At 40.8% G+C, this 17,675-nt stretch overlaps 1 protein-coding gene across 7 annotated transcripts in view; it reads left to right on the forward strand.

Moving 5' to 3' along the window:
* The window catches only part of EYA1 (EYA transcriptional coactivator and phosphatase 1), a 346,385-nt gene that overhangs the window by 253,258 nt on the left and 75,452 nt on the right, over window positions 1–17,675 (forward strand). For 2 of the 7 annotated variants that reach the window (XM_012000092.1, XM_012000095.1), the window contains one exon: window positions 9,377–9,390. The exons of the other annotated variants lie outside the window; for them this stretch is intronic. In XM_012000092.1, coding sequence (XP_011855482.1) covers window positions 9,377–9,390 — 14 coding nt within the window. The remainder of the gene's footprint in view (window positions 1–9,376; window positions 9,391–17,675) is intronic. 7 annotated transcript variants of the gene reach the window in all.

The following is a 17,675-nucleotide window of genomic DNA, read 5'->3' on the forward strand; positions in this document are numbered from 1 at the left end:
CTAGACAATATACAGAAAAAATTTCAATAAGTATTTTTGTTGTGGATTATACATACAAATTTAATAGTGGCTAATTTTTTTTGAACACTTACTAATGCTGAGTATTGTTCTAAGCACTGTTCATCCATTAACTTAGATAATACCCACCCAGTTCCATGAGATAGAGTTGTGTTGTCATTGTCCCCATTTTACAGATGGGAAAACTAAGGAAAGGTCAGTGACAACACTGAAATTAAACCTCTGGAAACTTGACTTCAAATCTGAGTTTTTAATCAGTAAAGCATGCTGCTGCTTGAAACCACTGTGTCTGAAGTTTCAAAGGAGCAGAAAAATGAAAATGTAAACAGAGTCCTAAAGGTAGTAGCTGTGTAGTAATCATCTTCTGTAATCAGCACTCAGCAAAAGCATATATTATGAGGCATTCAGTTAAATATGTGTTAAATGTTTGAGCTTTACTTGCTGATAAAATAATGTAGGTCTGAAATTATAGGGAAGAGATATGTAGTATATTTTGGGTTATTATGTCATAAGTATTCACTGAATTATAAAAGCAGTTTGTGGATATCTTGGATAATCCAACAGCTGTTTGCTCCTGTTCTCTCTCATTTTCCACTTCCTGAATCTGTTCACTCCCTGCTTCCCCTGTATCCTATTTGAATAGTCACCTGTCATGGACCTGCCTAGGGAACAACTTGCCATATCTCTTTACCATTTCCCTCCCCTTCCTTCCAGGGACCTCTTCGCATCTTGTCCTCCTTTTCATCCTTATCTTTTTAAAAAAATTTTAAATAACTCAAATGGCAGCTCATGATTGATGGACACTAGGTGTAGGAATGGTGACGATTCTATCAAGCAAAAGGGAAGCCATTCATTTTAAAGTGAAATTGGGGGTCTGAATCCAATACCATCACCTTCTAACACTTTTGAAAATCCTGATCTGACTCCTTCAGAAACTTCAGGGACCTCTTCGTTAATTTAAATTTCATTTTCTTCATTACCAGTATTTAAGATAAGTTTTAACTCTTTCACTTTTATGTGACTGCTGATATTTAAGGTTATAATTCTTTGCTATTTTGCGTTATATTTGTGCAGTATTTCACCTGGTTATTGATTGATTAGGTCAGCATGAATTGGTTTGGAAATCATGTCTGCCATCTGTGAGAAAATAGCTTCTGAATTTCAAACAACTGATTTAAACATATTTAGAACATAGCCTATTTGTAAATAGACTACTCTCTTTTATGTACAAATACACTTGCATAACCTTAGCATAAAGCAGCTGGGCAATAGGAAAGCTTTTAATTTTCGGTTAGCATCGACTGTATAGATTATTTTGCTGAAGACCTTCACCTTACTGAATAAAAGTAAGGAATCCAGAAAGATTAAATTTTTCCTAAGCAGCACAGCCTGCCATTGGTGACATCTCTTGAAGGGACACTAGAATGGCAGCCTTGGGAGACAGAAGGGTGTAGTGTGGCCTTTCCCATACTTCCCTGGGTAGCACAACTGTCTCCCAAAGATGGAGATGGCTATCCTTTTATCCTGTAATAAGTTACCAGGTAGGAGCAGTTAGGGATACAAGTTATCAGATTAAAGTTATTGGAGTTTCTCTACTTTAAGTCTTTTCTGATTTTTGATATGACAGTACTCATTGAGAACTGAGTGTAATGTCCAGTGCTTCCCAGTCATATCTGGCTGAGGCTGGGTACCACTTTCCACCTGTGCTTCCCCCACCACCCCGTCTGAGAATGTCTGGGAATGTCTCTTGGCCACCACCCTCCCTTTGAATACAATTAGGAAAAACTGGAGTGGTGGCTAGGGATTTGGAGTTGGGCTAACCTGGGTTTGAATTCTGGCTCTGCCACTCACTTGGGAAGGCCACTTAGCTCCTTGGTGTATTATTTCTCTATGGAATGAGCATAATACCACTCTTGTGCATGGGATGACTATGAGAATGAAATGACTAGTAAGTGGCTAGCAAAGTAACTGATACATATTACGCCCTCACATGTCTATTTCTTCCATTTGGACATTCAATAGATATTTATCAATGCTTGCTGTGTGCCAGGCACTGTGCTTGGTGCTGGGAATATGCAGGTGACAAGAAAGGCAAGGCCCCTGGCCTCAGGAAGCTGATGTGTTCTTCCCTCTTGAAGTTCATTACTGTTGTACATTGGGGATTGTGGTTGTTTCAGACACTGAAGCCTCAAAAGTGTGGCTCACCAGTTTCTTTCATGTAGAATGACTGAGGGAAACTTAAACCAGTGGTTGAAATGTGTAAGAAGAATAATTAGAGGTTTCTACCAGGTTATCCAGAGATTACTGGAGAGTGGATAATGGTCATATTCTAGGGGTGATGAAGCTGTCTTAATTGGGTTACTAGACCTTGACTGATGAATTAATTTACCTAGAAACCTTGAGTAGTGCCTGCGTGAACAGGGAATCATGGCTATGGAATATAGGTAGAGAAGTCAAAGCAATTCTCTAAGATTAATTCAGTTAATGTTTATTGGTCCCAGACTACTGGTTAATCCTGTAAGGCTAGTCAGCAAGTTTACTTGCCTTTAGTTTATTTTACAAGTTTTTTGTGGGAGATTTCTATGACTGAAAACAAAATTATTACAATTCCTTTGCATTAAATCTTTTATTCTGCTAAGGTAATTGTCACCGAGAATCTAAACTAATATAATGTAATTTATTCTAGGTTTTGCTGAGGTCATTTTTTTTCCCTTTTTGCCAAAATCTAAAAAAAAAAAAAATTTAGGCCTTGCTGGGTGCCTGTAATCCCAGCACTTTGGGAGACCAAAGCGGGTGGATCACAAGGTCAGGAGTCCAAGACCAGCCTGGCCGAGATGGTGAAATCCTGTCTCTCCTAAAAATACAAAAATTAGCCAGGCGTGGTGGCGGGCACCTGTAATCCCAGCTACTCAGGAGGCTGAGGCGGGGAATTGCTTGAACCCGGGAGGCAGAGGTTGCAGTGAGCTGAGATCGTGCCACTGCACCCCAGCCTGGCAGAGAGAGTAAGACTCCATTTCAAAAAAAATCTCCCAGTATAAAATTATCATGGTCACACTATCACATGTAACTTTGAAGGTTTGATGGCCCGTAACTTCATAGTCTGTGTGGAACCCAGGCGATTTTTAAGGAATATCATTGGCCTTCCCTCAGAACTGTGGCCTTCTACATGGGAATCTTCCCTGATTGGGCCTGTAATTTTCGTAAGAGAATGTCTATTTCTATTCTCGGCACTGTTAAGTTAGTAAAGCCTATGAGTCTCCCCCATCCCCCACTCAACCCAGCAAATAACACCTTCGCGTACCCTCTTACCTCACTGCTGCTTAAAACTCAAAGGAGAAACTTGTTACTGTCAGCTGGCGTAAGAATATGTCATGGCTCCATGCCTCCACATATTTTCAGTTTTACCCTTAAGATGCCTTATTCCAGGATTCTGCACTCTGCAGTAGTGAACTCCAGAGTTACAGAGTCAGCAATAATCAGCCTTAGAAGAAAGAATCTTGTGACACTTGCTGTTTTGTTTACCATGAGGGTGTGCTCCTGGCATTCCACAGTATTCCTCAGTGAGCAGTTCTGCGAGGTGTTTCCTTCCCGTCTCTATAATGGGAACACCTACATTTTTTATTTTAAGTTCTGGGTTACATGTGCAGGATGTGCAGGTTTGTACCTGGGTGAATGGGGAACACCTCCATTATTGTGAAGAAGTTCTTTGTCACATCTTATGCACACCATGAGCCATAGAACTGTTCCTGCCTTTGCCCTGCATGGACTGCAAGAAGACCCGTGTGGTCCATTTCCTCATGGGCTCCATTTTCCCCTTCTGATCCACATTTTTCTTCTAATGTACTCATTCATTTTTTAAAAAAAGATGACTGTTATTATGTATATATTTGGTGGGTTATCTTAAACCCTTCTTTTAGAAAAGTGGGAGATCAATTATTGAGAAACTAAAATTAAAAATTAAAAGGTTGGGCTGGACATGGTGGCTCATGCCTGTAATCCCAGCACTTTGGGAGGCCGAGGCAGGTGGATCACGAGGTCAGGAGATCCAGACCATCCTGGCTAACACGGTAAAACCCTGTCTTTAGTAAAAATACAAAAAATTAGCCAGGCATGGTAGCAGGCGCCTGCAGTCCCAGCATCTCGGGAGGCCAAGGCAGGAGAATGGCATGAACCTGGGAGGCAGAGCTTGCAGTGAGCTGAGATCGCACCACTGCACTCCAGCCTGGGTGACAGGGCGAGACTCCGTCTCAGGAAAAAAAAAAAAAAAAAGGGAATTAAAAGGTTATATTCAACAAGAATAAGAACCAGAGAACAGACATGCTCAGGAAGCACTTACTTTGTTACAACAACAGTTTTGGAAACTTTTTGGTTAATATTTGCATGAAAACCTGATATGCACAAAAAAAGCCTTTTGGGTTAATATGCACACAAAAATCTCTTCAGTATTTTCATATAACTGTAGTCTCCCAAGAGCACATACCTCTTTATCTTCTCTTTGCTCAAAGTTCCAAACCTACCTGTTTAATGAATAGGCAGGCATGTTATTCATTTCAGTTCAGCTATTTCATATTTTTTTTAAAACGCATGCTGCCCATGGTAAAATCTCTCCAATGTAAGGAATTCACTTTCTCTATCATGAATATTGTTTTCAGTTTCTGCAATTTATTTTTTTCCCATGCCTACCACTTCTTAAATGTTCTGCCTTCAAACATTCTAAGAACTACAGGGTTTGCATGGAGTCTCTCCTTTCTAGTTTCTCTTTAGTGTTTTTCCTAAAGTATATGATTCCCCTACACTTGTTCATCTAATTAATTCCCTTGATTCAGCTTTTATATTGATAAAAGTTACCAAGAAAGCACACTTCTCTTGAGATATATTTCTTAATTGTGCTATTAAATTGCATCCCATGATTCCCTAATTGAAGGAAAAGTAGAAAACGCAGTTTCTCCTACTGACATATGGAAATGAGATTTTAATGATGTTCCTCAACGTTTCATTACCCAGCCATTGAGCATCTCTTACTTTCAAGGTACTATTGGGTTCTGTGGAGATACAGAAGACAAGAGGGTCATTCACTGTCCTCAGGAGGATTTTGCCACTAAAGACAACTATGTATACAGCCAAACCTAATGAAAGTTCCATTTCTAAAATGCCATGCTAGAAGAAATGAAGTCCTCAGGAAGAGTGCAAGAACAGATTTCTTACATAAGTGTTTGAAGAAGAAATTAACAAAGGTGAAATTCTCAGCATTGGAGGATGTGAAAGTGTGAGGGACAGAGGATAGGGAAGGGATATTTATTTGAGGCTAGAGAAATAGACCACTTTAAATGGGATTAATGACAGAATATCCTTTCCATCAAAACTCCGTTAAGTTATATTTAAATTTTTTAAAGGATGAAAGCATTTTTCAACAGGAATATCACTTTATGGTCTTCTTTACAAATAAGGTAACAGCCCAGAGGGGTGATTTTGAACTACTGACTTAGAGCAACAACACAAATACACTTGTATAAAACCACTTTAGCATGCATTATTTGATACAGTCTTCACAATGGTGCTGTTCCCATTTTACTGTTGAGGAAACTGAAGTCCCGAAAAAGTCCAGATAACTCAATAAATTACAAGTTGTCAGGGCTGCTCTGGAATGTATGCAACCCTAATGTGTTAATTTATAGGTTATGCTGTCCACTATGGTGAAATTTGAATGAATCCATTTTCCATGTTACATCCGGTAAGTTAGGGAGGATATGCAAATGCACCAAAATTTGCAAGATTCAGCTTCTCTGCAGGTGGGTTATTTCCCAAACAGTGAAAGGAAAGAAGTTCTCCTTACTAGAGTCAGTGAGGGTTCCATCACCCATGCAGCCAAGCTTTGGTTGTGGGCAGCCCCTCTCCTTTAGGCCCAAACCTCCTGAAGAAGGTGGCAGCCAAGAGTCCCCAGGCAGGTACCCATGAGAGGCTGCACAGCCTGTCTCTGGCCTCCTCATTGACAATGAGACTTACGGCTTGGAGAAATGATGCTGTTTCTGAGACCACTCAGGTCTGGAGGGTGTCTGAGGTGGGGTTGGAGGCTTTAGAGAAGACAGGCTTGGCTGGGTTCAGATCCTGACAGTGGTACAGCCTAGCTGGTAGCCCTTCATTTTGATTAACTTCAATCTTTTTATCTATTAACTGGGGACAGTAATATATCCCTAAACAGATCTGGGTAGAAACAATCCCAAACCTAGAAGAAGCCCTGTTCTCTCCACTCTTCCATTTCTCAACCCTGACCCCAGCCTCAAGTTTCTTTTGCTTTGATATCTCTTCCTGGCTTTGCACTGTTTCAATCAGTTGAGCCCAGAGGACGGGACGGGATAGTGAACTGAGTGTGTCTGAGTTCTCCTGTCAGAGAAATGCTGTCCCCTAATGAACATGAAGCACATTGATAAGTATTTCCCTGTGACACATCCCTCAAGAGAATGGCTAAACAGACCCTTGGGGATTATCAGTGATCATGTGCATTTTGCTTTGTGAACCAGAGATGCTCCACATGCCAGGTTGTGAGAAAAAAAAAAAAGTTTATTGATCCTCTGATATGTTCCAGGCACTGTTCTAGACACATGGGACTCTGCAGTGAACAAAAATCAAGCCTCCACCCTCAGGGAACTTACATTCTGTTGGAGGCACAGATGATAAGTACATGTAAAATGCATCCGGCAGAGTGCCTGGAAGGATGAACAGCTGAGTAAGGAGAATAGCGTTAGGGCAGGTAAACTGTTTCGGAAGAGTTGTCCATCAGGTGACACTTGAGCAGAGGCCTTCGGGAAAGGAGGTGAGAGCCACCTTGATATCTGGGGAAAGAATTCTGGGGAGAGGAAACAGTAGTTGCCAACGCCTGGAGGTGGGGCTGTGCTTTGTGGATTCAGCAAGAGCAAAGAAGGCCCATAAGGCATTGGAGCCTCTGGGAAAAGAAAGTGGGAAGGTGAAGGCAGGGAGGAAGAGAAGCTGTAGTAGAAGGCCTTGTGGGCATGAGAAGGATTTGGGGTTTTATTTTGAATGACATGAGCAGTGTTTAAGCAGAAGCATGGCATGATTTCATTACACTTGAAAATAATCTCTCTGGTCATGGACAGAGAATAAGTTGCAACAAGGCAAAAGATGGGAACAAGGCAGTCAACTAAGAGATGATGCCTGTGTCCAGGGGGGAAGTGAAGGTGGCCAGGCTCAGGGGTAGAAGTTGAGGTGGTGAAAGTGGTCAGATTCTAAAGACACTAGAAGGTGGAACTACCAGGATTTGTCAATATATTGAATGTAAAGGGGAGGAGAAGAGAAGAATCGGTGGATGACACCAAGGATTTTGGCCCAAACAGCCAGAAAAGTGCACTTGCCATTTACTGAGATGGGAAAAAGGAAAACAAGGTGGTGTTGAAGAGATCAGAGCTTCTGCTTAGCACATGTGAAGTTTGAGCTGCCTGTTAGAAACCTAACAGGAGGTGGTGATTCAGTTGTTTGATAAGTAAGTCTAATGTTTACAAGACAGGTTAGGGCCTAAACTTGTGAGTCTTCAACATCTGGAAGCCACTGAAAGCTGTGCGTGTGGATGACTTAACTAGGACTGTAGGAGCAAACACAGAAGGGGAGTCAAGGACTGAGCCCAGGGCCTTCCCAAACGTTAGCCAACTGGGAAAAGAGGAAGAGCTAGAGAAGGAGATTGGGAAAGAGCACCCAGGGAGTCAGGAGGAGAACTGAGAACAGGGCCTTTCAGAGGCCAAGGAACGTAAGTATTGCAGAAGGAAGCCGTGATTGACTGTGAGTGGCACGGGCAAAAGGCAGAGAAATATGGAAATTGAGACTTGACTGTTTGGTTTGACAGAGTGGATGTTGTTGGTGATCTTGACAAAGAGCAACATTAGAGAAAATAGCATGATGGAAGTGGGTTCAAGAGAAAATGGGATAAGAGGAAGTTTAAGCAGTAGGGATTCTCAATTCTTTCAGTGACTTTTCCTGTACGCTATAAGGCAATAGAGAAAGAGGGCAGAACCTAGAGGAAGAAGTGGGAGATGCTTTTTAGGCAAGAAATCTATCTAGCTTGTGTTCACATGCAGGTCATCTAGAGTAAAAGGAACATGGACTGGAGTCAGTGACAGGGCACTGGAGTCTCATGCCAAAAGGAGGGGTTGGCCTTAGGAATACAGAAGGTCCACCCATCATAACCTGAGGGGAGGCAGACTGCATACAGAGTACTTACAGGTGGGGAGAGCCTGGCAAGGAGAGTAGAGAGAGTGGTTGCTTCTGTTTTCTCAATGAATGGGAAGCCAGGTTCCTTGGTAATGAGAGAGTAGCAAGCTGTGTCATGGTATTGCTCATGACACCCCTGGTGCATAATAAATATAGGCAGGGCCAATATTCTACAAGGTCAGGGACCATCATCCTGCTCAGTCACATCCCTGGTGCTGAGCATGTTGCCTGGCACATAGGTGCTCTGTCATACCACAGAATCCAAAGGTAGCGCTTGTTGCCCTGGCCTAGGAATTTGTGATAGCCGCAGGCAAGACCAGCTGCAAAACTGGTGGGCCCCTTGTTCAAAAATAAAGAATTTTAAGACAGCACAGGAGACTACTGAACCAAGTGGCAGGCCCAGCTGAACACAAAGCCCTGTGGGCGTGCACAGGCTGCACCTCCAGGAGACTGGCCCTAGCCACAGGTACTTGTTAAATCTGACCAAACCCCAGTGATGCATGAATCACAATCAGCAGGCCCATGGCAGTGGCCAGAGATAAAACCCTGCAGAGACAAACTTTGCTTATTTTCGTCTTTCAGATGTTTGAGACTGAGTCCAAGCAGCAGTCACCATCTTCACAGATTAGCAGAGATGGAGATTTAAGGATTCTTGTAAGAAAATGAACAGAAAGATTCTCAGAGATATTCAGAAACTTTTAGGAGCAAAATGTTCACTAGCGATATCTCTTAAATGACGATACCACAAATCCCTCTGTAGGAAGAGAAAGGTGCACAATGGTGGGACGGAGGGAACCTCAGCAGTGTTGGAGGTTGCAGCCCATTGTGAGTATGAGATGGCACTAATGACCATCCAAGAAAAAAAATTCTCAGAAAAAACAAAATAACATAAGAAAACCTCCCCATTCATTCCCAAAACTGCAACAGTAAAGAGTAGTATGGGTAGATTAGATCCAGTGCAAAGGGAGGATGACCTGTTTTGTAGCTGCTTTAAATTGAGTCGTTTCAAAGATTGTTTTTAAAAAACTACTATATAGAGACCTTTTTAATGGAGTTTTTCACTGGACATGTGGCTCATGCCTATAATCTCAGCACTTCTGGTAGCCCAAGCAGGCAGATCGCTTGATCCCAGGAGTTCAAGACCAGCCTGGCAACGTGGCGGAACCCCATCTCTATAAAAATTAGAAAAAATTAAAAAATTAGCTGGGCATGGTGGTGCTCACTTGTAGACTCAGCTACATGGGAGGCTAAGGTGGGAGGATCACCTAAGCCCAGGAGGTCGAGGCTGCAGTGAACTGTGATTATGCCACAGTATTGCAGCCTAGGTGACAGAGTGAGACCTTGTCTCCAAAACAAACAAACAAACAAAAAAGGAAAACAAAAAGTTTCCCAACACTGTTCTCCTTTTATCAGAAAAAAAGCAAGTTAGCTGAATGAATGTGTGCACATGTATACATTCCATGTTGTGAGCATTTGGTTTCAATGGCATTATACTAAGTCACGTGAGAATTCAAACGTGAAGTTTAGGCCACCACTGCAATTGCTTTAGACATTTTAAGAATAAAAGGAATTTTGGTTTTCACTCTGAGGATATCTGACTGTAGAGGTTGAACATTGGCCAGCCCTTCCCTCTAACTGCCTTACAGGAGAGGAGAATGCATTTTATGCAATGTTGTCTAGAAGACTAGAGGTGGGTTTTTTAGAAATATCCGTCAGATTCAGCTATGGGAGGTCACTTTAAGTCAGATAAAATCCAAGTGTTCATTGTAAAGGCCTACATATCCTTTTTTCATTCACCTTTTCACTTGAATTTCCTGGTTTCCTTACATAACAAACAACATGGCTTGACAGTGGTAAGGTGTTTGAGTTTTTCTTTTCTCAGAAACTCAGCTTAGCTCATTTTCTGGAGTCACTGGTATGCTTGCCTGCTCAAGTAAGTTGAGTTAGTGTCCCCTAGATTCAGCTGACTATAAAAAGCCTGGTAAACAAGTATGGCCAGGGACCCAGACCTGGGGCAGCAGACTTGGTGCCTGCACCTGGCCTTTATGTTAGAGATGAAATCAAAAAATCACTCACAAGATGTATATTTCTGGTGCATGTATCAACCCAAGCAGAATTCATAGCCTGTCATGCATTTCTGTATGCTGCTATGAAGGCAGAGTGGAATGGTTGCAACAGAGACCGTGTAGCCCAGAAAGCCTAAAATATTTACTGTATGACTCTTGACAGGAAAAATTTACTGAGCCTTGCTCTAGAGTATAGGAACTCTCCCCCCCACCCCACCCCCACACACAAAGGAGAATTAAATGTTTATAGCATTGGCAAGTTAGTCTCCATGCCCCGTCATACACCTGTGACCTGTACCCACACCATCCCATGGGTTAATTTCACTGCCTTTGACTTTCACAGTGCAGCTGGTTTAGAGAAGTTCTGGGTAATTTTGATTATATTTGATTTTTGCCTTGTCTATCCCTGGAGTAAGGGTCAATCCCACTCACTTGCTTTAAAGTAATTCAGTTCAGCTTCATCAGTGTTTTCCCCCATAGGAAAACTAATTTTAAAATCATAACCAAAAATATGCCCAATGGATGTATATGATTCTTTTGACCAATGTCATCAAATTTGATGCATCTGCTTCCCTGTGGGGAATGCCAAGGAGGAACCATAATATCCTTTCCTTCTTGACTTAGAATTCAACCTCTCTACAGTCTGTGTTCCTGATCTGGCCTTGGTATACCTCTGTTAAGATGACTTTTGCATATACTTGTGTTGGTTTTGTGAGTCTCAAAGTTCAGGGGTGCCTTAGTGTCAGTTGTTTCCTGACATCTACTTCGTGCTCACGTGTACAGTGTGCTTTAAGGCTTCAGTCTTAAACATGATGGTATCTGCATTTAGGGAAGTGATATGCTCTGTTCTTTTTATGTGAGTCTCCCATAAGGGCAAATAGAATATGGTTATTGATTAACCTGTCTCATGTTCAGTAAATTCAGATCATCTTTCTAAGGATTTCATGAAAAGCTCTGCACTTTATGTCATAAGCTATATTGTCTTAGCAGACAGATTCAGGGTCTTGCCAGAGATCGTAGCTGCCCTGGCCTCAGTCCAATGTCGTTGTACATGTGGTGAGAGCTTCCTCTCGGCTAAGAGTTCAATTAGTTACTTCTGTTTAGGGAGAGTAGTCTTTCACCTCACTTAGACTTCGATATGAGTGAGGAGGGCCTCCACCCTCCCAAAGCATAGAGAAGGGAGCCTGCAGGAACTGTGTATTCTACTTCCCTTGCAACCACTACTGGCATATGTAGTCCCAGGGGTGTAAAGCTAGATCAGAAATCCCCTACTACCTTTAGAATAAATATGAACACTTATCCCTAAATCTTCAAGGAGCCAACCAGGCCTTCATGTCGTGCAGCAAGACTCCATAAAAATAAAATACTTCTGTGAAGGAAAGCATAATTTAAGGAAATATCAGGCTGGGAAAAGTATCAGCAGATATGAAAAAAGGGTTAAAACTATTTTGTATAAATCAATAAAGGAATGTTTAAAAATTGGCAAAGGATTTGGACTGTTCACAGAGGGAATATAATTTTTAAGCAAATATATACAAGCATCTTTAATATATGCAAATTAAAAATTATGCACTGTTATTCTGTGTATGATAAATAGCGATGACTTTAAAATGATGACAGCCAATGTGTATATGGTTATGGTTAGACAGATACAATTTAAATTGATACAATCCTTTGAAAGCTATTTGGCAATATGTATAAGAAAACAGCATGTTAAGGGAGGCATGAGAAATAAAACCAGATAAGGAATTTGGGCTAGATATAGTAGGCAACAAACCCTGATGGGTTTTGAGGGTTGGAGTGTGCCTAAGGTCTTTTATATAGATTAATATGAAGGTAACTAATCTACTTAAGAGAGAGAGAGACAAAGAACTAATCATTATGAGGCTTTGGTAAGTGTTGTACATCCACAGGTAATAGAATTTTAAAGCTAAGTAATCTAGGCTGTCATCGATTTGATAAACAAGGAGAGTGGGAACCGAGAAAAAATGGAGGTAACTTCCCCAAGGCTCAAGGAGGAGTTACTAGCTCAGGGGAACTAAATGGATTCTTTTGAGTTACAGTTCTTTGTTTTTCTTTTTAATATTGAAGAATTTATGGGAATTTATAGTATTTACAAATGTAAAATTTTAATTATCTTATGTGGATTTTAATATTTTATGACTTAATATTTAAACATTAACTTTTAAATGAGCTTTTAATTATAGCTATTTCTCATTTGTAAATATTTTTGCTGTCTTGTAGAAATAGATTACCTTTATAGCTTTAATAGAGTAAATGCTAGACTGAAGAAACATTCTTCCCATCGCCAATTTCTTAATGTTTGCCTTGCACTCTAGACACTTACTGTGTTCTCAGTATGCAAACATGAATACCACTGTGTTCTGTTTTCCCAGAGTAGGAATGATGGACATTTGCTCAAAATAATTCCATCAAATTATTTATCCACCACAAATGTAAATAATTGCAAAAATTTTATAATCCTATAATAGAGATAAGAGTACATAATTACAAAGAAGGTACCAGAAGTTAGAGAATTCACAAGGATTGTTGAGTTTGACCTTCAGAGGCTAATAGGAATTTCTCAGACAGGGGACAGGGTAAGGAGTTGAGAAAAGGAGACAAGGGCCAGGTACATTGGCTCATGCCTGTAAAAGTGCTTTGGGGGACTGAGGCAGGAGGACTGCTTGAGGCCAGGAGTTCAAGACCAGCCTAGGCAACATAGCAGGACCCCCATCTCTACAAAAGATTTTTTTTTAAAAATTAGCCTGGTGTCATGGCATGTGCCTGTAGTCCTAGCTCCTTGAAAGATATATATTACAGGTCCCTTGAACCAAGGAATTCAAGGCTGCAGTGAGCTATAGTTGTACTACTACACTTCATCCTCAGTGACAAAGCAAAGTCTTGTCTCTAAAAACTAAAAAGAAGTATGTGAGAAGGCGTGAAATAGCATGGCACTTTCAGAGAAATGAGATGACTAAGTTTGTCTATCTGAAGTGGACTATGAAAAGAGAGTAGAGATAAGGTTGTTGAAGGAGACTTTTTTCAGGTAACTAACATCGTAGAGTGCTAGCGACATGTGCAGCTGCAAGTACCTTTACATGTATATTAGTTTTACCCCATTTATTCCCGTTTTACAAATGAAAAAACTGAGTCATGTAAAGGCTAAATAACGAGCAAGCAATACTACTAGTAAGTAGTACAGTCAAGACTCAGAATGTGGCAGTTGAGGGCATAGCTCAGTGCCCTAAAATCTAGACTGTCTTTCCTGTTCCACACTAGAAGGCTGGAGCAGAAGAGTCTTACCACTCTGTGATGGCAGTGCAGAAAACAGGTGGAAGACAGAGCCTATCAATCCTGGAAATAGCCTGTTGCAAGAACTAAGGCAAGAGATAATGAGAGCCTGAACTTAGAGCAAAAGTATTTAGGAGTAAAAAAAACACAGAACTGAGTCTTAATTTGATGGAGACACTAAGGAGTTTCTGGAATGGAAAAGTGGAGAGTTACTGGTACCATTAATTCAGCTTGTTAATAGGGAGGATTCCTTTTGGTACAAGTTTCATTATGGTATCCATGGACTACTTGGGTAGAGAGGTCTAGAAATAGCGGAATACTCAGGTCAGGAGATCAAAAGGTTATGCTTTAGAATTTATCAGCTTGGAGGGCATCATTAAATTCCTCCTACAGATATTACCAAGCACTGAGAGCCTGCAGTGAGATAAGAGGGCCATGGAAGAAACTCCAGTGAACTGCTGCTCAAAAGATAGTCCATCAGCTGGCTGCCTGTACCCTGACTGTTTATTATTAGTGCAGGATAACAAAGGATTTGCTTCAGAATGTAATCGACCATGTTACTAAGTAATCAACCATGTTACATACTGTTTTCTTCAGCTGACTATATTTTTAGTATTAGCAAGACTTTTAGATGAAGGAAACATTGTGTTGATTAATATCCTGATGCAAAATCTGTATCTTGTCCCAGATCAGCACTTCCAGTAACAGGATGTAGAGAACACCAATATTCACACTTTGGTCAGAGCAGAAGCCCTCCAAAGAGACTGATGAGGGATAGTGTAAAGCAGGAGAAAGGAAAGTCAAGACATTATGATATGGACATGATTTAAAGGAGCAAGTGGTCAGTGCAGCTGCAGAGGGGTCAAACAAGATTGAACACTAAAAAAATAATTATTGGATTTGGCCATTAGAGGGTCATCAGTAATAGTTTAGGGTTTTACCCCCTTTTCTTTCACTCTTCTGCCTTCTTGAATCTGTATTATTGCCATGTAGACCAAATGCCTCTTGACTCTAAATCTAAAGTATTCAGATTCAGTCTTTATTTAACCTGTTTCTTGGGTGATCTGAAGTTATTGATCACACTCTCCTTCCTGACACACTTTTTCATCTGCAATACATTGACTTTGGTTTTCCTCTTCACACCTCACCCGTCTTTCTCTGCCCATCCCTTGTACACACACTGCATTTCTTTAACAACACTCATTTCCTTAATTACATATTGTGTCAGTTTCCAATCCTAAACCCAGCCCATATGTCTTTCTGGAGCTTCAGAGCAGTCTAGCAGCCTACTGGGCATCTCTACTTGGATGCCCACAGCCCATCCAAATTCAACATGTTCAAAGCTGGACTGAATCCTCACCTATATTCTTCCCTATAATGCCGCCTTCTTCCTAAGTCCCGTACCTTGTATTACGATCTTCACCCAGTTGTGAAACCACTGACATGGGCATGATGTTTTACTACATCTTTCTTCCTTATCCACTTAGTTGTTGATTTTACCTCCTAATAACACTTCAGATCTCCTTATGCCCAGCACCTACATCACCATCCCTCACCTGGATCACTGAATTATCCTCCTGGCTGGTCTCCCGTTCTCCATCTTCTCTCCAGCACCCTGCCACGTGGAGTGGGAGCCCCCACTCCCTTGTTGAATTCTTTACCTGCCACTCCAGCCTCATCTCTGTGTTCTTCTGTAGACTCAGGTCAGATTGAATTTTTATTTTCATTTCTTAAACATGACATACGCTCTCGCACGCGCTTGCTCTTGTTCACTCACTTGCTCTCGCACTCTCGCTGTCTTTCTCTCTCTCTCTCTCTCCCTCTTTACCTTCACACATACTTACGCTGCATCTGACACAGTCATATTCCCTCTTCACTGCTACATTTGTCCTCTGTCTTCAGGAAGCTTCTGTAAGCCTGCAAATCTGAGTTATGTGGACTTCCTCTGTATTCTCCTAGCATTCTGCCTTTCCTGTATTGTGACCTTTTCCACATTACTTTGTAATTTCTCATTTTTGTCCACAAGTCAATGCCGTCCTCTGAATTTTAAGCTGCAAGAAGGCAGGAACCATTTCTCTTTGCTACATCGTCATATTTCATGCTCCTGGTACAGAGCCTGCATGGTGTGAACGTGACATCCACTCCACGTTTATTAAAATCAGTGAATGCCCTCCAAAGTATTTTCACATCCAGTATCTCAGTGGGGGTAAACTTGAACAATTTGGAGAAGATTTTAGCGAAACATGAGCTGTCGGTGGATTAGAAGATTAAATTATTTGAGTATTTGAGTTGTTTTGCACTAGGAGGAGGAAGGAGAAGTTAGAGTCTGGAAAGCTGGTTAAGATAGTAGAAGCATTTAATTCCACCTCGTAGAAAAGGAAGGGATTTTGAAAAATAGCTTGCATCACTTTTATCTTCATCTTCCTTCTATGAGTGGAGGCCTGCAAGGTAGGAGTGTGGGTGTATTTTAATATTTAAAGGTGTCAGGTTGTCTATCTTTTAGGGTTTTTTCCCCTTCACCTGGAAAAACTTTAGATAACATGATTTAAAACTTTCACTTTATACTTTGCGGAATGAATTTATTTTCTTTTGGAAGAGGCTTACAAAAGTAACTCATTTCATTATAGCTGGTCTGTGTCCAAAAAAAGTAATAATAACAAAGATGAAATATATTTTAAAAGATTGAGTTTTTAAAGCAGGGATAGAGTAAACATTAAGAAATAAAGGAATGAGCCATCAATAGGAGGAAATCTAGGCTAACAAAATCTAGGAAAGATAAACGACTTTTAGGACAAAATTATACTGTCAGTAAGTCAAGGAAAAAGGTGTAACATGCTAACTTACATTGCTCGATGTCTTTTAGCTTCTCTTCAAATACGAACTTCCAAAAGCTGGAGAGCTCCCAATTCAAGAGAGATTTTGTAGTAAAGTACTTGAAGTGCAGGTTGAATTAGATAGTGACTGTACTGGTTGTAAAATGAATGCTTTTTATCGAAATACGTTGAGGAGATTGATGTGTGTTTTGTCTCAGATGGTGAATATCTGGTTCTGCATGGAGACATACATTGCAGAATATTTTTTAAAAAGGAAGGCCAAGGCTTTTTCCTCAAAGAACAGCTTTGAATCCACTTGACTGCTTAAAATTCTATTCATTTGGAGCTGCTGATTCTCTTTAAAGCATGGAAGAGAGAGGCTCAGTTTGGAACATCTTAAGGAGAGGATGCCCTAGTTATCTGCCTCTGTAATAAAAGACTATTAATATAGATTTAGAGAATGATAGCTGACTAGCCAGCAGTGTATTGTAATGGTTCTGTGAGATGAGTCAGCTTAAAAATGCATCCCAAATAATAAACTAACCCATGGGGTGGCGTCGATTTGGACTTTCTGACTGTAATTAATAAGCTTATAGGTCGTCATGGTGGTTTCTGGGTGTGAGAATCACATGAGTAGTTTAGAGGAGGAAGTTTGCCATCTTGTTTGTTACAGAAGAAGACTCTTGCATGTTTTCTATAAGTAATAGGAATCTATTTAGGTTTTAAGATTAAATAGGAGGTATAGAGCTGTCTCCTGTGACAAACAGAAGTTTATTCTGTCAAAGCCTTTTCCTGTCTACTCTGACTCAAGGTTTTGGAGAAGCACTTAAGCGTGAAGGTAATCCTGAGACCATGCAGTTTGACACGTGGATGACCTTCTTGGTAGAATTGAGGCCGATAGTGTGTTAATAAAGGCTACCAGGCCTTCAGTTGTTCTCAGTGGTTTTCTGTTTGGTGAAATAGACCAACCTCAACAACATCATAGTGAGAATAATCATTCCTCATCTTAGATGGAAAGATTCCAAATCAAATCTGGTACAGAAATCTGGAAAAGAGTTTGTGGGGTGAGCCAGCTTTTTGGACATCTGGAATTTGGGGAAAGAGGAGATATTCTGATGTATGTTTTGGATAGACTAAAAAGTACTAAATTGGTTCGAGTAAATGGCTTTTTGTTCAGTCTGAACACAGGATAAGCATCTTCCCTAGCTCCACATCCACTGCCAGACTCCTCCTTCGAGCCTTTTGGGGGTTGTTCTTCATTTTGTGG

This window comes from Mandrillus leucophaeus, unplaced genomic scaffold (assembly GCF_000951045.1).
Source record: "Mandrillus leucophaeus isolate KB7577 unplaced genomic scaffold, Mleu.le_1.0 Scaffold616, whole genome shotgun sequence".
Classification (NCBI taxonomy): Eukaryota; Metazoa; Chordata; class Mammalia; order Primates; family Cercopithecidae; genus Mandrillus; species Mandrillus leucophaeus.